The 24,400-nt window shown below is 39.1% G+C and overlaps 1 protein-coding gene across 2 annotated transcripts; it reads right to left on the bottom strand.

Annotated features, from left to right (window-relative positions):
- Positions 1-342: 342 nt before the first annotated feature.
- On the bottom strand, positions 343-23,935 carry LOC144957492 (uncharacterized). 2 transcript variants are annotated; one of them, XM_078888812.1, is made up of 7 exons: positions 23,771-23,935; positions 14,244-14,273; positions 12,237-12,357; positions 8,620-8,716; positions 3,642-3,700; positions 3,444-3,509; positions 343-854 (listed from the first exon to the last, which is right to left on the bottom strand). In XM_078888812.1, exons 1-7 carry the CDS (start codon positions 23,790-23,792, stop codon positions 830-832), a joined length of 420 nt encoding a protein of 139 aa, XP_078744938.1. In that variant the 5' UTR covers positions 23,793-23,935; the 3' UTR covers positions 343-829. The 2 variants fall into 2 exon arrangements, with proteins under 2 accessions (XP_078744938.1, XP_078744939.1); XM_078888813.1 differs by lacking the exon at positions 3,444-3,509 and having other exon boundaries at positions 3,579-3,700; positions 23,771-23,928.
- Between the last annotated feature and the right edge of the window lie 465 nt (positions 23,936-24,400).

The raw sequence follows: 24,400 nt of genomic DNA, 5'->3' as shown, positions 1-24,400 counted from the left end.
TATCGAGTTCGATCACCCGCCACTGCTGCTCTGGGTGGCCTTGAGCAAGTCACCACCTCGCGCTAGCTCAATTTGCGGCGCTGCACTGCGACTGACGCATGGGTTCTTCCCATCGCCCCTTTGGAGACAAATTTCCCCCTATGGGATGAATGAAGGGAATTTTAATTTTCGAATTCTAATTCAAAGTAGAAATTTCTGGAAATGACTTGCACAAGATACGATGATAAACAACGCTGTAGGATTTGATTTGATTAACATGGGTATCTATGTGTGCCATAAAAATGTCATTTTGGGAAAATGATGTCTATCTTTCAGTAATAATGGATTGTCAAACATGGCCGATGGTTTCCATACAACTCTTTATTTGTTTTCATTCGGATGACAGATGAATGGATGGATGGATGGATAGATAGTTAGATAGATAGATAGATAGATAGATAGATAGATAGATAGATAGATAGATAGATAGATAGATAGATAGATAGATAGATAGATAGATAGATAGATAGATAGATAGATAGATAGATAGATAGATAGACAGATAGATAGATAGATAGATAGATAGATAGGTAGACAGACAGATAGATAAATAGATAGATAGATAGATAGATAGATAGACAGGCAGATAGATAGATAGAAAGATAAACAGATAGATAGATAAATAGGCAGATAAATAGACAGATAGATAGCTGGATAAATAGATCGATAGACAGATAGGTAATCATCACAGGAACAGGACGTTAAGAAGATGTGACATTTTTAACATGGAAAACGATGATGAAAGCACAAGAATTAATGACGTCATTTGTTGACAACTACGGTGAATGGCTTATTTCTTGTGGTATCCGTATCCACTGTGAATGAGAGAAAAAAAACATATCATTTAAAAAACGTACATTTCTGCCATGGTCTGAGGGGGAAAAAGACACAAACAAAAACACGTTTTAAAAATTTAGGCCATAAAATTCATCTTTCAAATAAACTTGATCTTTTTATATAGCGCGGGGGTCCCGATAGCTCAGTTGGTAGAGCACTCGCCTCACACGAAAAGGGACCAAGATCGATTCCGGGGGGAAGTCGAGATTCTTTTTTCCTACCTGACCCCCCCCTCCCCCCCCCCCCCCCCCCCCCCCCCCCCCCCGCGTTCTGTCCACTATCCAGTAAATGAGAAGCTGTGTATGTTAGATCTGGCGGAAAGTACTTTGCGATAGACTAGCTACCTATCCAAAGGGTACCAAGCAAATGCTGTTGTCCGTTTCACGTTATAGAAACTGTTCAATGGGCCTTATAGTTTGCCTTATATTTCATGTGAAATAGCACTGATTCCAAGCATTGCTCGGTGTGTTCCATTGATATTGGATAAAGTCAGCTTTGCTTAAAGTCAACCAATCCTTCTGGTTTATCAGTGGCGTTGGCTTTATCAGGATTTCACTGTATTAGGGTGGGTTGGTGTCACTGGTTCAATACGCTTCAACAGTCGTAACGTCACTCCCTTCCTAACGCATGGTAACTTAGTAACAATGGCTCTAAACTATAGGAACAATGGCGGACGCCCGTATGAAATATTTCCCCGGCGAGCATAAAAGCGTATCCAGAGAAAAAAACCCCCATAAATTTGATCATGTTTTGACTTTTACACATTCTGATCACAAGGCATATGAAAAGCTCTAGCCAGCATAAAGAATAAAAAGTAATGATTTTCTTTGTTTAGAACCAATATGGCCGCCGTTGCCGGGCGGCGTGACATCAGACTACTGAATCCAATTTATGATGAATTCATTACCATTGCATTTTACAAAAATGGAATATTACACATTATTATCCCACCCCCTCTCCCTAAATAGTAACGCGTAATGATATCACGTTTACAGTAATAATAATTTGTGACGTCAGATTATCAAACGTTAAATATCACTAACAATCAGATTCTATAAATAGAAGTATCATTTAAAAGTTTTTGAAAATGTGTTTTATTCAAAGATGACGAAACAGGAATCGACTGAGGGGTAGAATAAAAGGTGTCTCACACTCATGCGTTTTGGGATTCGAACTTTATTCCCAACGCGCAAGCTCGTGCAGCGGTTGGGAACACGTCCGGCATTCCATAGAGCAAGAATCTTGCCCAAGGTGACCATATTAGCAGGTCTGATAACCGATCGGAATAGGATTCAGTAGTCTGATGTCACGCCGCCCGGCAACGGCTGCCATCTTGGTTCTAAACAAAGAAAATCATTACTTTTTATTCTTCAAGCTGGCTAGAACTTTTCGAATGTCTTGTGATCAGAATGTGTAAAAGTCAAAACATGATCAAATTTATAATGTTTTTTCCCTCTGGATACGCTTTTATGCTCGCCGGAGAAATATTTCATACGGGCGTCCGCCATTGTTCCGATAGTTTAGAGCCAGTGTTACTAAGTTACCATGCGTCATTAGGAAGGAAGTGACGTAACGACTGTTGAATCCTATTGTTGGTTTGATTTAACTAACATTGTCGTTTGTCATGGACCGTATTAATTTGTGCGTTGGTTTGAAAGTATTTCCATTTACAACAAGGAGCCGGCCAACCCATCCGGCCCATAACAATTTGGGTTATCAGACCTGCAAATAAGTAAATACATTGTATACGTCGCCTCTTCCCGCTGTTTTTGGTTATATTAGATCTAATCGGCTTTTTTTTTTTTTACTTTGAAAACATATTTACGATTTGATGACGACGACGACGACGACAATAATGATGCTGGTGATGATCATTATTATTATTAATATTATTATTATTATTATTAATATTATTATTATTATTATTATTATTATTATTATTATTATTATTATTATTATTATTATTATTATTATTATTATTATTATTATTATTATTATTATCATCATCATCATCATCATTATTATTATTATTATTATTATTATTATTATTATTATTATTATTATTATTATTATTATTATTATCATTATTATTATTATTATCATCATCATCATCAATCATCATCTTCGTCGTCGTCGTCATCATCATCATCATCATCATCATCGTCATTATCATTATTTTCATGACGATGCTAACAATGATAGTGATAGATCACCATGAAACACAGTCGTTATCATCAGTACCAGCTTGAGCAAACACACATACACACACGTAGACACACACACACACACACACACACACATACTTTCTTTTGAGGATGGTTGTTTCCGTACTGCTGGTTGTAGGTGTCCACGTAGCGGTAATAATCGGGCTGTCTGTTACTGTTGTGGTTGGACACACACACACACACACACACACACACACACACACACACACATACTTACTTTTGAGGATGGTTGTTTCCGTACTGTTGGTTGTAGGTGTCCACGTAGCGGTAATAATCGGGCTGTCTGTTACTGTTGTGGTTGGACACACACACACATACACACACACACACACACACACATACTTTCTTTTGAGGATGGTTGTTTCCGTACTGCTGGTTGTAGGTGTCCACGTAGCGGTAATAATCGGGCTGTCTGTTACTGTTGTGGTTGGACACAAACACACACACACACACACACACACACACACACATACTTACTTTTGAGGATGGTTGTTTCCGTACTGTTGGTTGTAGGTGTCCACGTAGCGGTAATAATCGGGCTGTGTATTGTGGTTGGGTACTGGGTGGACGTAGTTGGGTTCGTACGTGTTGGGGACAGGCTGGGTCCGACATGGGTGCGGTGGGGGGATTGTGGGATAGAAAGAAGGAAACAAAAAGGGTTAGACAAGAATCAAATAGATATGTGATTCATCTTATCAAAACGGTATTATGTCGCCTTAACTCTTTCCTTTCCGATCATGTCTGGGGATCCTGATCTCCCATAGTGGGCAGGGAGGTACATGCTGTGTCCTCCCTCTATCGCCCCATAGTGGGCAGGGAGGTACATGCTGTGTCCTCCCTCTATCCCCCCATAGTGGGCAGGGAGGTACATGCTGTGTCCTCCCTCTATCCCCCCATAGTGGGCAGGGAGGTACATGCTGTGTCTTCTATCTCCCCATACCGGTTTTCCAATTGTTTCCTGTCATTGTCTTGGATTGAGATTACTTAGTTTTGTTCAGACCCTTGCCGGAGTCCTTGGCTGGGAGGAAAACAGTCGAATGTATAGTTATAGTTTTGGGAGAAGATATTTTTTCCTAGTAAATCATCTCTCTGTTATGCATTGTATTATGTTTAGTTTACATTGAGTGTATTCCTCTTAGTTGGGACCTGTGTTTGTGTCTGGATGAGACTTTTAGGTGGTCTCAAACTTAGTACTTTGACAGTAAGATATGAAGTGAGTAGAAAAGTGCCAGAAGACAATAGAGAATAAAAAAATTTTTTCGCGCCGGTGGTGGGGTTTGAACCTGCGACCTTATTGGTACGACAACTCCGCCTGGCAGGTGAGAGCGTGGCTCTACCGTGTGAGCTATCCACGAACACAAAAATATTCGTTTCAAACCCAAAGTCATTTCTAGATCCCTCTCTCACCCACTTCTTGAGATCGCCGATTCGTTCACCACCATCGCGAAGTAATTTTGACCAGCAGTTAAGCTTAATAGCCAATATTCTCATCACAAACATATAACATAGAAACGATTGAGACATTGAGTATGCTCCGGTGTATGGGGTGAATTTTTAATTCAGAAAAGTGAGTGGAGCAGGCACTTATGTTGGTAACAACAAGATATGAAGTGAGTAGAAAAGTGCCAGAAGACAATAGAGAATAAAAAAAAATTTTCCGCGCCGGTGGTGGGGTTTGAACCTGCGACCTTATTGGTACGACAACTCCGCCTGGCAGGTGGGAGCGTGGCTCTACCGTGTGAGCTATCCACGAACACAAAAATATTCGTTTCAAACCCAAAGTCATTTCTAGATCCCTCTCTCACCCACTTCTTGAGATCGCCGATTCGTTCACCACCATCGCGAAGTAATTTTGACCAGCAGTTAAGCTTAATAGCCAATATTCTCATCACAAACATATAACATAGAAACGATTGAGACATTGAGTATGCTCCGGTGTATGGGGTGAATTTTTAATTCAGAAAAGTGAGTGGAGCAGGCACTTATGTTGGTAACAACAAGATATGAAGTGAGTAGAAAAGTGCCAGAAGACAATAGAGAATAAAAATATTTTTTTTCCGCGCCGGTGGTGGGGTTTGAACCTGCGACCTTATTGGTACGACAACTCCGCCTGGCAGGTGAGAGCGTGGCTCTACCGTGTGAGCTATCCACGAACACAAAAATATTCGTTTCAAACCCAAAGTCATTTCTAGATCCCTCTCTCACCCACTTCTTGAGATCGCCGATTCGTTCACCACCATCGCGAAGTAATTTTGACCAGCAGTTAAGCTTAATAGCCAATATTCTCATCACAAACATATAACATAGAAACGATTGAGACATTGAGTATGCTCCGGTGTATGGGGTGAATTTTTAATTCAGAAAAGTGAGTGGAGCAGGCACTTATGTTGGTAACAACAAGATATGAAGTGAGTAGAAAAGTGCCAGAAGACAATAGAGAATAAAAAAATTTTTTTTCGCGCCGGTGGTGGGGTTTGAACCTGCGACCTTATTGGTACGGGAAAAAAAAATTTTATTCTTTATTGTCTTCTGGCACTTTTCTACTCACTTCATATCTTGTTGTTACCAACATAAGTGCCTGCTCCACTCACTTTTCTGAATTAAAAATTCACCCCATACACCGGAGCATACTCAATGTCTCAATCGTTTCTATGTTATATGTTTGTGATGAGAATATTGGCTATTAAGCTTAACTGCTGGTCAAAATTACTTCGCGATGGTGGTGAACGAATCGGCGATCTCAAGAAGTGGGTGAGAGAGGGATCTAGAAATGACTTTGGGTTTGAAACGAATATTTTTGTGTTCGTGGATAGCTCACACGGTAGAGCCACGCTCTCACCTGCCAGGCGGAGTTGTCGTACCAATAAGGTCGCAGGTTCAAACCCCACCACCGGCGCGAAAAAAAATTTTTATTCTCTATTGTCTTCTGGCACTTTTCTACTCACTTCATATCTTGTTGTTACCAACATAAGTGCCTGCTCCACTCACTTTTCTGAATTAAAAATTCACCCCATACACCGGAGCATACTCAATGTCTCAATCGTTTCTATGTTATATGTTTGTGATGAGAATATTGGCTATTAAGCTTAACTGCTGGTCAAAATTACTTCGCGATGGTGGTGAACGAATCGGCGATCTCAAGAAGTGGGTGAGAGAGGGATCTAGAAATGACTTTGGGTTTGAAACGAATTTTTTGTGTTCGTGGATAGCTCACACGGTAGAGCCACGCTCTCACCTGCCAGGCGGAGTTGTCGTACCAATAAGGTCGCAGGTTCAAACCCCACCACCGGCGCGAAAAAAAATTTTTATTCTCTATTGTCTTCTGGCACTTTTCTACTCACTTCATATCTTGTTGTTACCAACATAAGTGCCTGCTCCACTCACTTTTCTGAATTAAAAATTCACCCCATACACCGGAGCATACTCAATGTCTCAATCGTTTCTATGTTATATGTTTGTGATGAGAATATTGGCTATTAAGCTCAACTGCTGGTCAAAATTACTTCGCGATGGTGGTGAACGAATCGGCGATCTCAAGAAGTGGGTGAGAGAGGGATCTAGAAATGACTTTGGGTTTGAAACGAATATTTTTGTGTTCGTGGATAGCTCACACGGTAGAGCCACGCTCTCACCTGCCAGGCGGAGTTGTCGTACCAATAAGGTCGCAGGTTCAAACCCCACCACCGGCGCGAAAAAAAAATTTTTATTCTCTATTGTCTTCTGGCACTTTTCTACTCACTTCATATCTTGTTGTTACCAACATAAGTGCCTGCTCCACTCACTTTTCTGAATTAAAAATTCACCCCATACACCGGAGCATACTCAATGTCTCAATCGTTTCTATGTTATATGTTTGTGATGAGAATATTGGCTATTAAGCTTAACTGCTGGTCAAAATTACTTCGCGATGGTGGTGAACGAATCGGCGATCTCAAGAAGTGGGTGAGAGAGGGATCTAGAAATGACTTTGGGTTTGAAACGAATATTTTTGTGTTCGTGGATAGCTCACACGGTAGAGCCACGCTCTCACCTGCCAGGCGGAGTTGTCGTACCAATAAGGTCGCAGGTTCAAACCCCACCACCGGCGCGAAAAAAAATTTTTATTCTCTATTGTCTTCTGGCACTTTTCTACTCACTTCATATCTTGTTGTTACCAACATAAGTGCCTGCTCCACTCACTTTTCTGAATTAATACTTTGACAGTGTGCTCTTGGAATCTGCATCTGTTTCCTATTTGAACCAATTCCCCTTTGTCTTACCTTTCCTTTTGTGCTTTAATTGTACTTCTAGAACTTTTTTCTATTTCATTGTCTTCCTTTTTACTGGCGCTGATATGACCTTAATGTGTTGCAAGCGCCGTAAAACCCTTAAAAACATAAAAACATTACCGACCATTTTCAGTATTTTCCCAAAATGGCCGGCTTACATAGCAGAAAATTGGATTATTTAAACTCAAACAACTTCTCTACAAAACAACATTATGTTCTTGTTAATTAAATAAAGATCATTCTTCAAAGTTTGTGATGTACAAAATAAATCTGAATAAGAAAAATGTATATTGTGTCGTAACAAATGTGACGATATTGCTGTAGGTGGTAAGGAGAGGGTTAAACTTAATATAAACGTTAAAAATGATAAGAATACGAACTTAGAGCATTTTGCAATTTAAGAAATCGTGTTTATTCCAGCCCTCTCATTGGAAAACCCTTTCATTTCTTAGTAAATACGTCATCGTTGAATAATGCTTTGAACAAGCTGAATAAAAATTTATTCAACAATTGCAGAATATTTTCGCACATTTTATTGGTGTGAAATTAGGTGTAAAAGGCAGCTGATTAGTAATTATAAATAATCTTTTGGTGCGCATGAATACAAATCCAACGTTTTTAGTTTTGGGTCAAATTGTTATTCAAGCAGAAGGAGAAAGATAGAAATTAATTCTGGTGAATAGAAGTTCCAATACCATACCATTTGGTTACAAAATATATAATAATCTTACTTGGAGGAGTAAAAATAACATATTCTTTCATTTCTTTGTATTTATTAAACTCCGTATATTTTTGTCGTGCAATAACACGACATACTCGCAAGCTCGTTGTGTTATTTGGCACGATAGGACAACGTTGAAGAGCGTTGGGGAGAGTATGCGATAGAACCTTCTACGATAAGCCTGTTTTAAACTAATTCAACGTTTCTTCTTCTTCAAGTACCAAGTCTGTGCCAGACATCGGTGATCATGGTACGCCATTCATCTCTCTGATCAGATAACCTCATAGAACTAATATTACTCTTCTCTTTCTTTGTCACCCAGCTGTTCAAACGATTCAAATATGTTTTTCTTGGTTTACCTTTACTCTTTTTACCTTCTATCTTTCCTGTGAGAGCAAGATGTTCAATACATTTATGTCGATTTAGGTGCCCTAAAAATTGCATTTGTCTTTTTCTTATTGTACGATTTAATAACCTTTTAGTATTCAACGTTTAAAGGGAGTTAATTAAGTAATGACTAACTACTTACCTGTGGTGGGACGTAGGGGGTGGGGGGAGGGTTGGCTGGGTAGCTTCCACATGGTACGTTGTAGGCGTGGTCACAGGTCAGGAGGTGTTGGTTCCATCTGTGTAGAACGAAAGGAGAGGACGATTAGTAACCAGTATAGTAGATTTTTGACCAATCAAAACACGAATTAGTAATCACACCCTCAAGTCCGCTCGGACAAACTAATAAGATTAGTAACCAGTAGCCTTTTCTTTTTGCCAATCAGAACGCGAAATTAGTAGCCACACCCCCAAGCCAGCTCGGACAAACATAACTGGTTATTTACAAATAATAGTATGAAGGAATTGGACATCATTTTGTGGCTATGTGGTCAAGTGGTGTGACACTCGCTTTCATATTGGAAGGTCCTGGTTTCGAGGTTTACTACTTGGAAAAGGCTATTTATTCACATTCTCTCACCGTACTCAGGTGTAAAATGAGTACCTAGCTGGCCGTTAACAGCTTTGTCTCTGTCGAAAAAAAATGCAATATTGCCTAAAAGGCCTCATGTAACGTTCTACATGTTACGTGTTGCTGTTGGTCAGGGACACCTTATAGATAGTATGCAGATGACGTCACTCAGGCCTTTGTTATTGTTTTTGCCATCCGCGTTTGTGAGTTGTTCTCACTAAACTGTATTAACAAGACTATAAAAGTTCATGGTTACACAGAGTTTTGTGTGTTGGTCCGTTATACTTCCGGATGGCAATGTTGTGAACTCCTTGGCCAAGCGCATTCTATCTATAAAGCGAGTTGAGCAACAAGTAGTACTGGTTGTGATTAATGTTCACGAGATTGTCTCAATCCCACTTCGGACATTGACGGTTTTACATCGGTTTATGTGGCGGTAAGATTAATCAGGCGTGTAGAACTATTGAGAATTTTACTTAAACGCACTCCGTCGATTGTAATAAAAGAATAAATTAAAAAATTGAGCTTTATATAGCGCAATATCCACTAAATGTGCTCAAAGCGCTTTACAAGGGGTCCCTGGTCAACAGCAACATTTAACATGCAGGGCGGGACATGGCGCCTGTTAGGCGATATTACAATTTTTCAGACAAAGACAACGCTGTGAACGGCCACGTACTCATTTACACCTGAGTACGGTGAGAGAATGTGATAAAGAGCCTTTCCCAAGGACTCAACTATGCGCCGAGCGCGAGACTCGAACCCAGGACCTTCCGATCGATCCGAAAGCGAGTGTCATACCACTAGACCACATAGCCGCACCGTGTGTCATACCGTGTCGTAGTTTGTTAGTTTAGCACCAGCTGTAATTGTTTACATTGGGACGACTGTCGGGGTGGGGGGGGGGGCGTGGTTATGTTCCCTTCCACCAAGTGTCTATAGATAGTATGCGCTTGGCTAAGAAGCTCATAACATTGCCGTCCGGAAGTATAACGGACCAACACACAAAACATTGTGTGATCATGAACTGTTATAGTCGGGGTAATTCAGTTTGGTGAGAATCGCTCACAAACGCGGATGGCAAAATACAATAACAAAGGCTTGAGTGACGTCATCTTCGAACTGTCTATAAACCACGCCCCTCGGACGGTCGTAGGTTGGGTATGTACTTTGGGCAGAGAAGAGCTGCTTTGCAAGGGGTTTCACGACAACGCTAACACACAAAACGTAAAGCGAGACATAGCACAATGCAGAACTGTCTACTATCATAAAAAACTTGTAGAATTACGACATTTTGGCTCCAATTTGAAAACTCCATGAGCATCTTTAAATCATTGAAACTTGGGAACTGAAAGTTGATCCCAGACTATCTACATAGTTTTAAGGATTTTGAAGAGTTTTTTAAAAAAATACTTGTGAGGGAAAATTGTTGATTTTTAAAGTTAAATATTATGGCTTCTACAATTTTTATCGCCTAAAAATTACGATTTTTTTTTTCAAATTTTCACGTTGGCAGGTCTGCGTTATTTATCCAATGTTAGTTGACAGGTATTGCCAAGATGATGGGTTGTTTTGGTTTTGTCTTTTGTTTTGTTTTGTTTGTTTTTTTTTTTTTGGGGGGGGGGGGTTTGCTTTTTTGTTTTGTTTTTGTTGTTGTTTTTTTTTTTATTATTATTATTATTATTATTATTATTATTATTATTATTATTATTATTATTATTATTATTATTATTATTATTATTATTATTGAACGTATCGATGTTATTACGATTGTTGTAGTTTTGTGTGGTGTATCAGTTTATTTTTTGGTTCCATTTACCTTTTTTTTTTTTCCACTTTCATGTATGTTGGCATCAAATTGTTGATTTATTGGCGAAAGCCTAAGATTGAATAAACTTGAATAAACTATTTGGTTGTTTTTTTTTTTTTAATTGATCAATGAAATACGCGATATCTGGCCAAAATCTTACATACGTGCGGATTGTTGGGTTCGTTTTTTTTTCTTTTCTTGACAGAATACAGTCGACGAGTCAACTGTTCATGGCGGGTGGGTAGGGTACAGTCCTTATGATCTACAATTGTATCCTAGGGCAAGACATTTACTTTGTTCCATGACTACAGCTAAAACTTTACAGGTATATACACATCTGTAGAATTTGGTACAGTCCTTATGATCTACAATTGTATCCTAGGGCAAGACATTTACTTTGTTCCATGACTACAGCTAAAACTTTACAGGTATATACACATCTGTAGAATTTGGTACAGTCCTTATGATCTACAATTGTATCCAAGGGCAAGACATTTACTTTGTTCCATGACTACAGCTAAAACTTTACAGGTATATACACATCTGTAGAATTTGGTACAGTCCTTATGATCTACAATTGTATCCTAGGGCAAGACATTTACTTTGTTCCATGACTACAGCTAAAACTTTACAGGTATATACACATCTGTAGAATTTGGTACAGTCCTTATGATCTACAATTGTAGCCTAGGGCAAGACATTTACTTTGTTCCATGACTACAGCTAAAACTTTACAGGTATATACACATCTGTAGAATTTGGTACAGTCCTTATGATCTACAATTGTATCCTAGGGCAAGACATTTACTTTGTTCCATGACTACAGCTAACACTTTACAGGTATATACACATCTGTAGAATTTGGTACAGTCCTTATGATCTACAATTGTATCCTAGGGCAAGACATTTACTTTGTTCCATGACTACAGCTAAAACTTTACAGGTATATACGCATCTGTAGAATTTGGTACAGTCGTTGAATAGCGTTGTTCCGTGGCCATGCAGAATATGGTACAACCGTTATAATCTAAATTGTATCCATGGGCAAAACGCCTACCTTGTTCCATGGCCACAGCTAAAACGGACAAGCCTCTCACCCGTACACTTCCATAGAATTTGGTACAATCGTTATAACCTACCTACTATTGTATCCGTGGGCAAGACATTTACTTGGATCTCCGCCCATAGCTAAAATATACAGGTTTTGCCCATACACGGAATTAAGGACAGTCGTTTTAATCTACAATTGTATCCTAGGGCAAGACACTTACCTAGTTCCAACGCCACAGCTAAAACGTACAGGTCTCCCCCATACACATCTGTAGAACTTGGTACAGTCGTTTTAATCTACCATTGTATCCTAGGGCAAGACACTTACCTAGTTCCAACGCCACAGCTAAAACGTACAGGTCTCCCCCATACACATCTGTAGAACTTGGTACAGTCGTTGGAGTCGGGGTAGAAATTGAATAGCGTTGGGCAGCTGGGGTAGTAGCTGGCTGGAAGTGTGAAAAGGTGGGGAATTAGGACTTATGGAAAACGGTAGGGGCTGCCTGAAGCCGGTGATCTTAAAATACTAACGACAACGGTAAGGGCTGCCTGAAGCCGGTGATCTTAAAATACTAACAACAACGGTAGGGGCTGCCTGAAGCCGGTGATCTTAAAATACTAACAACAACGGTAGGGGCTGCCTGAAGCCGGTGATCTTAAAATACTAACGACAACGGTAGGGGCTGCCTGAAGCCGGTGATCTTAAAATACTAACGACAACGGTAGGGGCTGCCTGAAGCCGGTGATCTTAAAATACTAACGACATAGGTAGGGGCTGCCTGAAGCCGGTGAAAAGCCTCTCCATTTTCACTCTTTCGTTAGGAATTCGGACTTGCGGTCTATGGATTTTTTATATCTTCTAAATTGAAGACATATGAATTAAACTTGAGCTTTTATATAGCGCAATATCAACTAAACGTGCTCAAAGCGCTTTACCATGGGTCACTGACCAACAACAACACGTAACATGTAGTAAAACGAGACATGACGCCTGATAGGCGATATTACATTGTTATTTTCGATAGAGACAACGCAGGAAGACCTACTCATTTTACATCTGAGTACGATGAGAAATTATATATCTATTATCTACGAATCTATCTATCTATCTATCTATCTATCTATCTATCTATCTATCTATCTATCCATCTATCTATCTATATGCCTATCTATCTATCTGCCTGTCTATCTATCTATCTATCTATCTATCTATCTATCTATCTATCTATCTATCTATCTATCTATCTGCCTGTCTATCTATCTATCTATCTATCTATCTATCTATCTATCTATCTATCTATCTGCCTGTCTATCTATCTATCTATCTATCTGCCTGTCTATCTATCTATCTATCTATCTATCTATCTATATGTCTATCTATCTATCTAGTTGAGTCCTTGGAAAAGGCCTAATGTAAATAATCTTTTTATTTGACAGATAAACAGACAAAATAGACATAAATTTGACAGATAAACAGACAGATAGATAGATGGATTAGTAGATAATAGATAGATATTCAAGTCGATCTGTCCATAAATTGAGTGATTGATTCGCTCATTCATTCATTCATTCATCCATTCATTTATTCAATCGATCATTCATTCATCCATTCAGTAATTCAATCAATCTTTCATTCATTCATTCATTCATTCATTCATTCATTCATTCATTCATCCATTCATTTATTCAATCGATCATTCATTCATCCATTCAGTAATTCAATCAATCTTTCATTCATTCATTCAATGTATCATTTATTCAATCATTCAAACAGTTCATTCATTCATTCATCCATCCATTCATTCATTCATCCATCCATCCATTTATTCATTCATCCATCCATCCATTTATTCATTCATCCATCCATCCATTTATTCATTCATCCATCCATCCATTTATTCATTCATCCATTCATTCATTCATTCATCCATCCAGCCATTTATCCATTCATTCATTCATTCATTCATCCATTCATTCATCCATCCATCCATTTATTCATTCATCCATCCATCCATTTATTCATTCATCTATCCATCCATTTATTCATTCATCCATCCATCCATTTATTCATTCATTCATCCATCCATTTATTCATTCATCCATTCATTCATTCATTCATCCATCCAGCCATTTATCCATTCATTCATTCATTCATTCATTCATTCATCCATTCATTCATCCATCCATCCATTTATCCATTCATCCATCCATTCATTCATTCATTCATTCATCCATTCTGTCATTCAATGATTGATTCATCAATCAATCCTTCATTCATTCATTCATTCATTCAATCATTCATTATGAATCAACGTAAAACGGGATTCATATTTACCTGAGACGCAAGCCACGAGGAGTGTAAGACCTGTAAAAAATGGGAGGGAGAGGGAGGGGGAGGGGCGGGAGTAGATGAGAGAATACATGAATAAATTAGTGGAAAATTATGATCGATACGCTGAAACTTGTAGAACCTAAAAACGAGCTTTTATATAGCGCAATATCCACTAAACGTGCTCAAAGGGGTCCCAAGCCAACAGCAACACTTAACATGTAGAACGAGACGTGACGCCTTTTAGGCGATGTTGCAATATTTCGCTTGGAGACAACACTGTTAACGGTCTGGTACTCATTTTACACCTGGGTAGGGTGAGTGAATTTTATTAAACAGTCTTTTCCAAGGACTCAACTATGCGCCGAGCAAGGCTCGAACCCGAAAGCGAGTGTCATGCCACAAGACCACATAGCCGCACGTAATCACAGTTTCTTTTGCTTGTGTGTGTTGTGTGTTTGATGACGTCATTACACAGTGTGTATCACTGAAAAATCTGAAAATGTGAGTAATAAATACTCCAGTGCTAGACAACTCAGACAGATGAATACAAGAAATAAAATCATCCCTCAAAATCCCGCCTTCTGCGACTGGGGATCGAACCTCATACCTCCCGATTACCGGTCAGGCTAATTACCGTTTCACGACAGATGTGTTACCCGAAGATTTATCACTCTGTGTGTGTGTGTGTGTGTGTGTGTGTGTGTGTGTGTGTGTGTTTGTGACACACCGCGTCAAAATTGGTTTATATCTCTTTGTGCAGATATGTGATCTAGTGGTATGACACTTGCTTCGGGTTGGGAGGTCTTGGGTTCGAGTCCTATTCTGAACGGCGCATATTTGAGTTCTTGAAAAAGACTCTTTACTCACATTCTCTCACCATACTCAGATGTAAAATGAGTATACGGCCGTTAACGACGTTGTCTCTGTCGGAATTTTTTTTGGTTGTAAAATCGCCATTCAGGCGTCATGTCTCGTCCTACATGTTAAGTGTTGCTGTTGGATTGGGATCCGTTGTAAAGCGCTTTGGGCAAGTTTAATGGATGTTGCACTACGAAAAAGCTCAAGAAAATTAACCAGATGCGAAGAATTAAATTTAATTAAATTGGGTTTTTATATAGCGCAATATCCACTAAACGTGCGGAACGCGTTTTACAAGGAGTCCCAGGTCAACAGCAACATTTAACATTTAGGACGGGAATTGGCGCCTATTAGGCGATGTTACAGGTTTTTTTTCGGGCAGGGACAACGTTGTTAACGACCAGGTACTCGTTTTACTTCTGAGTATGGTGAAAGAATGTGAATAAAGAACCTTTTCCAGGGACTCAACAACTGTGCGCCGAGCGAGGATCGAACCCAGGACCTTCCGATCCGAAAGCGAGTGTCATACCACAAGAGCACATAGCCGCACATGGATTTTTAAAGTTAAAATTACCAGAGATGTAAAGGTTTAGTTTTGTCATTTTAAGAAATGTTATACAAATTGTTACCTGGAAAAATACGAATAAAAAAGTTGGGCGAAAAAACTCGATCTCAAAAAAACTATCGATCAGTTAGAATGACCCTCATCTTGTCAAAGACTCTCAACCCTGGGACGTCCGTGAACTTCTACGTTTGAGAATCTTTTTTAAATTGTTTTGTTTTTTTTTTTTTTTGTTGTTGTTGTTGTTATTGCCTCAAATATATGCTGAACTCATTGACGCGTCGGAGGACTTAAAATTTGAGAAGAAGAATGTTTGGTCACTCCGCTCAACCAGCCGCGCCTCTGTCAGTGGATGACGTAATCAGTCGGAAGGTATACATTTTGACCTGAGTTTGATATGAATATTTTTGTATTCGTGGAAAGCTCACACGGTAGAGCCACGCTCTCACCTGCCAGGCGGAGTTGTCGTACCAATTAGGTCGCAGGTTCAAACCCCACCACCGCCGCGAAAATTTTTATTCTCTATTGTCTTCTGGCACTTTTCTACTCACTTCATCTCTTGTTGTTACCATATACATTTTGGATGTGCATTTTTATATATTTTAATTCCCCCCCCCCCCGCCCCTTATTCTTGCCAGAATCTATAGACAGAAAGAACTGAACAAGTGTTATATGAAAGGTGCCAGACAAACCAAGAAAGAAAAATACAAGCAAAAAAGCCATCCCAAAGAACCAGTCGACCACGGCACCTTTCATACACACTTGTTCCGTTCTTGATCTTACACCGGTTCCCGTTCCTTAATTTCTTAAATAAATAAATAAAATTCCTTTTGATCATCTCATAGGGGAAATTTTTCTCCAGGGTCTATTCCATGGGAAGACTGGAATAACCCAGGCGTCAGCCGCAGTGCAGCGCCGCAAATTGAGCTAAGGCGAGGTGACTTGCTCAAGGCCACACATTGCAGCGGCGGTGATCAAACTCGATACTTATCGGATAGGAAGCAAAGACCGTACCGCTGAGCCACGCTGCCCCCTTCAGTAGTCCTTCAGAATGCGGATTGAGCTGGACAGAGGTCAGAAAAGATGGTCGATTTCCCCCCAAGAGATCGATCTGGGTCCCTTTGCATGTGAATTGAGTGCTCTACTAACTGAACTATTGGGACCGTCAAAACCGTGCTAATATTGGTTCAATCAGCCAGAATTTATAGACATAAAATATTCCTTCAAATCCATGAATGATATGAGCTTTTATATAGCGCAATATCAACTAAACGTGCTCAAAGCGCTTTACAAATGGGTACCTGACGAACAGCAACATTTAACATGTAGAACAAGACATGACACCTGTTTCATGATTTTACAAATTTTTTTTTCCGCTCGTCACATAGTAGAGTCCTTGGAAAAGGCTCTTTACTCACATTATCTCACCGTATTCAGGTGTAAAATGAGTACCTGGCCGTTGACAGCGTTGTCTCTTTGTCAGAAAAAAACAAAGAACTGTAGTATCGCCTAACAGGCGTCATGTTTCGTTATACATGTTAACTGCTGCTGGTCAGGGACCCCTTGTAAAGCGCTTTGCTCACATTTGATTGGATATTGAGCTATATAAAAGCTCAATCCAACTAGAAATATCACATGTGCCTGATGGTCACCACAGCCTCAATCTCTCACAAGTAAGTGACCTTTAGTAATCGCCATTAAGATTAATTAATTGTCCTACCAGTCAATCCCCAAATACTTGAAAGCCACCCGTAGACCCAGCTGTACATAGAGTTGTCGCTATGGCTAAATGTCGCTTGGGGTTTGGTTTTTTGGTTGTTTATTTGTTCTCGAAAAGCCCCGCGCGTCCCCCCCCCCCCCTCCCCCCCTCCCCCACCACTTCCACCCCGACTTGCTCAATTATACAGGTCTTATTACCGGACGCCATTATGGGTTTGTTTTTAACATTGGTTTGATTGAGAATAGGTTGCGGTTTTTTTAGAGTAATTCCATTACAATACGCTTCAACAGTCGTAACGTCACTTCCCTCGTAATGAGGTATAGTAACTTAGTAACTGGCTCTAAACTATCGGAACAATGGTGGACGCCCTTATGAAATATATCTCAGACGAGCATAAAAGCGTATCCAGAGGGGGAAAAAAAACATTATAAATCTGATCATGTTTAGACTTTTACACATTCTGATCACAAGACATGTGAAAAGTTCTAGCCAGTATGAAGAATAAAAAGTACCGATTTTCTTTGTTTAGAACCAAGATGGCACAAACATATTTGGTTGTTTATAATAACAACGTGAATGAAATCGACCTCTCTCCGATCATTGTTATTGTTTTGATACCACCAAAGGGTTGACTAGATATCACACGATTTTCTCCATCAGATTTTAACATAAAAGTCTAAACATAGTTTTCTGTGTTGGTTCTGTTGACCAAGTAGTAGAACAGTGGGTATTTTACTTAGACACATACCATCGATAGTCAAGCCTGTTTAGTTCGCTATGTTTACCAGTCACTGCTATTGTTTACATTATGACAAATGTCCGAGAGGCGTGGTTATCTAAGTGTCAATAATCAGACAATAGATGAACGAAATAGGATTCAACAGTCGTAACGTCACTTCCTTCCTAATGACGCATGGTAACTTAGTAACACTGGCTCTAAACTATCGGAACAATGGCGGACGCCCGTATGAAATATTTCTCCGGCGAGCATAAAAGCGATTCCAGAGGAAAAAAAACCATAAATTTGATCATGTTTTGACTTTTACACATTCTGATACAAGGCATACGAAAAGGGAACGAAAAGTTCTAGCCAGCATGAAGAATAAAAAGTAATGATTTTCTTTGTTTAGAACCATGATGGCCGCCGTTGCCTGGCGCGTGACATCAGACTACTGAGTCCAATTGACATTCCTCACCTCTTTGTTGTTTTTAGCCAGCGTTGAGTTCTTACTAGATTAAACTTTTAATGCTACAAATTGTTTTGTGTGTTGTCGGTACGTTAAATCCGGCTGGCGGATGATATGCGTTTTTAACTAAACGCATAGCATCGATAACAATTGGGTTATCAGACCTGCAAATAAGTAGTATACCCTACCCCCTCCCCCCCCCCCCCCCCCCCCCCCCCACCCCTCCCATACCCTATATCACCTCTTTTCCTTCTCTATCCGGCTGGCGGATCATATGAGTTGTTTTTTTTTTTAAAACGAAGCGCAAGGCATCAATAACGAATTGGGTTAACAGACCTGCAAATAAGTACACCCCACCCCCTCCCATACCCTATATCACCCCCCTCCCCCCACCCCCTCCCATACCCTATATCACCCCCGTTTTCTTCTCTATTGTTGACGTGAGGTGATAAGAGTAACTTGGGTCATCGAAAAGTTTTAAGTGACTTTTTAAAATTACCGGATCGTGGGGAAGCCCCAAAACTCCCGGATAAATAAAGACGTGATAACAGCTACTCCAAACCGATTTTTCAAATCATACATATAGATAGTTCGAAGATGACGTCACTCATGCCTTTGTTATTGTTTTTTGCCATCCGCGTTTATGAGTAATGCTCACTGAACTGTATTATCCAACTATAAACGTTCATGGATACAAATAGTTTTGTGTGTTGGTCCGTTATACTTCCGGATGGCAATGTTATGAGCTTCTTTGCCAAGCGTATACTATCTATAGCAAATATTATATTGCCTGGTATGGAAAGTAAATATAATTTCCAAGAATTTTGATACCACACCAACAATACGCTTCGACAATACGACAATAGTCGTGACGTCACTTCCCTCGTAATGACGCATGGTAGCTTAATAACTGGCTCTAAACTATCGGAACAATGGCGGACGCCCTTATGAAATACTTCTCCGACGAGCATAAAAGCGTATCCAGAGGGGGGAAAAAAACATAAATCTGATCATGTTTTGACTTTTACACATTCTGATCACAAGACATGTGAAAAGTTCTAGCCAGTATGAAGAATAAAAAGTACCGATTTTCTTTGTTTAGAACCACGATGGCCGCCGTTGCTGGGCGACGTGACATCAGACTATTGAATCCAATTAACTAGTAGATTTTTGACAAAAGCATCAATAACAATTGGGTTACCAGACCTACAAATAAGTACACCCCCCCCCCACCCCTCCCATTTGCTATATCACCCTTTCCCATCTCTATGGAACGTGCGGTGATAGGGTAACTCAGGCCATCGAAAATGTCACCCAATTTTAAGATGGCGGGGAAGCCCCAAAACTCCTGGATAAATGAAGACTCATAATATCTACTCCAAACCGATTTGTCAAATCATACATATCTACAGCAAATATATTATGGAAAGTAATAATAAATAATAATAATAATAATACACATTTATATAGCGCTCATTCTCGTGTAAAACACAAGCTCTGGGCACTTTACAATATAAATATCAATTTTAAGTGAAAAAAATATAAAAATAATAATAATAATTCATAGCCCAATCAAGGATTCACAGAGTCAATAAATACAAATACAGTAAAAAAAAAGTGTCTTGAGATTCTTTTTAAAGGTAGGGTAAGACATACACTCCCTCAGACCACGTGGTAGTTCATTCCAAATCTTGGGGCCGAAACAAGCAAACGATCTATCACCAAATTTTGTTCTTGATCTTTTTTCCGAAATTTTCGTTTGGTCATTACATGATCTTAAAGTGTAATTTTCAAATTTACACATGACCACGTGATCTGTGAGATATGCCGGTGCTATACCAGCCAAACACTAATAAAGTAAATAGAATTTCTATGAATGTTGATACCACAACCAACATGATAGCGCAATTAGGTCACAAGTTGTGCAACTTGGAGCTTTGGACTTTTTGGCAGGGTTGCCAATTTGGCAGATTTTCTGCCAAATGTCCTTTTTTTTAAAGCAGAATTTGAAGTCGTCTGGCAGAGAAAAATCGGTTTGGCAGTTTGGCAGATTTTATTTTCCGAGAACTAGGGATGAATGTATTGGTCTACTCCACGTTTTCCATGGCAATTTTTATGTATTAGTGATTTTTTGTTAACTTGGGAAATTAAAAAAAAAAAATATGACATCGGCCTTGAAAATTTTTTTTTTTAAGAAACTGATGAGTTTTCAAAGGGGGTACTATAAATATTATGCAGATGACGTCACTCAGGCCTTTGTTATTGTTTTTGCCATCCGCGTTTGTGAGTTGTTCTCACTAAACTGTATTAACCAGACTATAAAAGTTCAGGGTTACACAGAGTTTGTGTGTTGATCCGTTATACTTCCGGATGGCAATGTTGTGAACTCCTTGGCCAAGCGCATTCTATCTATAAATAGTACGGTTTGGCAGATTTTTTTTATCCAGTTGGCAGCATGCCTGAAATTAATCTGGCAACCCTGCTTTTTGGTCGCCTTTCCAATGTGTCAAAAGCTCGTTTTCAAATCCTTGGACAGCGTCAATTCTAATCAACCCAAACAACTCACATTCCTTCCCTTCTTACACTAGAAATAAATCAGAATATGAAATTGAATGTAAGCTTCAATTTAATTACAAAAAAAAACCAGATCAAATGAATGTTTCGGGTTCCCCCTTTATCAACAAAACAAGATGCATGAAACACTACAGATGAATGAGATGATGTGGTAGTGGCGTAGTTAACTACGCCACTACCGCATTATCTCATTCATCTGAATACTAGATTATAATAAAAATGATATCAATTCACCAAACTTAGCACCTTTATAAAAATATCCTAGATTCAACTTTGATAGTGAAAAAAATGGAGGGAGGGGGGGGGGAGGAATTTCGAAAAATCACAGATAATTCTTAAAATGAAATTGCAGGCATCGGAAAACAGTGGAGTTGAAGATTGTTATCAGTTCTAATAAATGACTGGAATTTCTATGAAATAAGGTGTCGTTTGCGACACAACTTTCACATATAAAGATAGAACGAAGATGACGTCACTCTGGTCTTTGCAATTGTTTGTTTTGTTTTTGTTTTGTTTTTTTTTTGTTTTGTTTTTTTTTTTTGTTTTTTTTTTTTTTTTTTTGCGATCCGCGTTTATGAGTTATTCTTACTAAATTGTATTAACCAGACTATAAATGTTAAAGGTGACACATTGTATTGTGCGTTGGTCCGGCGATGTTGTAAGCGTCTTAACCAAGCGCATACCATCTATAGAGTTCGTATGGCGGGTTTCGAATCTGGAGTCATGGCTATGTGGTATTCTGGTTTGGCTCTCCCTTTCGGATAGGAAGGTCCTGGGTTCGAGCCTCCCTAGATGCATAGTTAAGTTCTTTGAAAAGATTCTTTACTCACATTCTCTCACCGTATTCATGTGTAAAATGATTACCTGGCCGTTAACAGCGTTGTCTCTGTCTAAAAAATTGTAATATCGCCTAACAGGCGTCATGTCTCGTTCTACATGTTAAGCGTTGCTGTTGGCCTGGGACCACTTTAAAGTGCTTTGAGCACCTTCAGTTGATACTCTCTTTATAAAAGCTCTTTTTTTTCTCCCGCTTGATCCAACACAGAAATCAATGTGTAAACTTAAATGTTTATAATATGATGGAGAAAATCGTGTGATAACTAGTCATCTATTTGGGGGTGTGAAAACAACAACAATGATCAGAGAAAGGTCGAATTCATTAATGTTATTGTTTATAAACAACCAACTATGTTTGTCCGAGCACGTGTGAAGGTGTGTCACAAATTCCATGTTTTGATTGGTCAAAAATCTACTGGTTAATGGGTGCGATCTATATTCATGTTTTGTCCAACCAGGTCATCAATCACATGATCTGTTGCTATCCAACGATTGGATATTTCGTAACAAATATAAACACACTGCTTTGTTTACAAAAGTTATAAACATACCCATGTGTCAGGCTGAATCAAATGACCAATCATGATGTTAGATATTTCAAAAGCTGTGAACACTTTTCACTAAGTAGGTCACTTTGAGCACATTTTGCAATGTGACCAATGACCTCGAACACATGGAAAATTAATAAAGATCATGCCCATTGCTTCAAATGAAGTGAAACATATCTGTTTAAAAAGTGTGCAGATGTAGAAAGTACATATGAATAAACCTCACAATCTAAAAAAAAAACAGTTACTTCTGGTTGATTTTGTGACACTGTGTGACAATCTGTTGATATCGGAATGAACCAGAATATGGAAATTGGATTCAATAGTCTGATGTCACCTCGCCCAGCATGGCGGCCATCATGGTTCTAAACAAAGAAAATCGGTACTTTTTATTCTTCATGCTGGCTAGATCTTTTCATATGTCTTGTGATCAGAATGTGTACAAGTCAAAACATGATCAGATTTATAAATTATAATGTGTTTTTTTTCCCTCTGGATACGCTTTCAGGCTCGTCGGAGAAATATTTCATAAGGGCGTCCGCCATTGTTCCGATAGTTTAGAGCCAGTGTTACTAAGTTACCATGCGTCATTACGAGGGAAGTGACGTCACGACTGTTGAAGCGTATTGAGATGAAAGTCAAAACGATCGAAATTAGAATATTTAGATATTTTTTTAAGGTTCTAAAAGCAAAACGCACTCCCCTCAATAAACTTGGGCTTTTACTTCAATATAGCGCAATATCCAGTAAACGTGCTCAAAGCGCTTTACAAAGCATAGCAAATAATATTTTGATTCAAGCCGTGTAAGTTGGGCTTATAATAGGCTTCAACAGTCGTGACGTCACTTCCCTCGTAATGACGCATGGTAACTTAATAACTGGTTCTAAACTATCGGAACAATGACGGACGCCCTTATGAAATATTTCTCCGACGAGCATAAAAGTGTATTCAGAGGAGAAAAACATTATAAATATGATCACGTTTTGACTTTTATACATTATGATCACATGACATGTGAAAAATTTCGAGCCAGCATGGAGAATAAAAAGTACCGATTTCTTTCTTTAGAACCAAGCTGCTCGTTGCTGGGCTGACGTTTATATTTCCATTACAACAATGAGCCCAAAACAATTTGGGTAATCAGACCTGCAAATAAATACACTGTGTCCAGAGATTATACAGTTCCGATACGATAATTTGTCCCATTTGTAATAATAAAAGGCTAAATATTACCAAAACTTACAGATAATTTCCTTAAGTCCCATAATGAAGATAACCTATTTGTCCTTACACGTGAAATGATACCAAACAAAATCTCGATTTTTCACGTTTTAAGTCCTCAAATCTCGTCAGCTCAAACCAGCCAAATTGATGGTAGCAACGCTCAGTGGGGCAATTTAAAAAACCCCACCTTTTATATAGAGACATTCACGCGTCCGGTGCAAACAATTCCGGTGTCGAGTTTATTTTCGTCACCCGTTCGAGCCGCTCGGTGCTTTGTGGTGCGTGCGGCCCATGACATAGAGTTAATAATCCGTGTCAACACCGTTTCACGTAATTCAACAACATCATAAAACAATCCTGGGCCTTTCTTGTGTGTGTGTGTGTGTGTGTGTGTGTGTGTGTGTGTGTTTGTGTGTGTGTTTTTGTGTGTGTGTTGCTGCTTTTGTCTCTCGCTACAGCAATATAATAGGAGTAGGAAGGAGTACGAGGCAGGGAAAGGGTACAGGTGAGTTTGTTACCCGGTGTGACAATAGACACAGACATTCCAAGAAATAACTTGGGTTGACACAAAAACGAAATATTATTAGAATATTGTTTAATCTTTCGAGTTTTATTTTAGGTTTTTTGTTTCGTTTTTTTTTCGGGGGGG

Source organism: Berghia stephanieae, chromosome 12, assembly GCF_034508935.2.
Source record: "Berghia stephanieae isolate SIO BIC M18660-M18661 chromosome 12, UCSD_Bste_1.3, whole genome shotgun sequence".
Lineage (NCBI taxonomy): Eukaryota > Metazoa > Mollusca > Gastropoda > Nudibranchia > Aeolidiidae > Berghia > Berghia stephanieae.
Note: the sequence above shows the minus strand (reverse complement) of the source record. Positions and strands in the feature narration are given on the sequence as shown.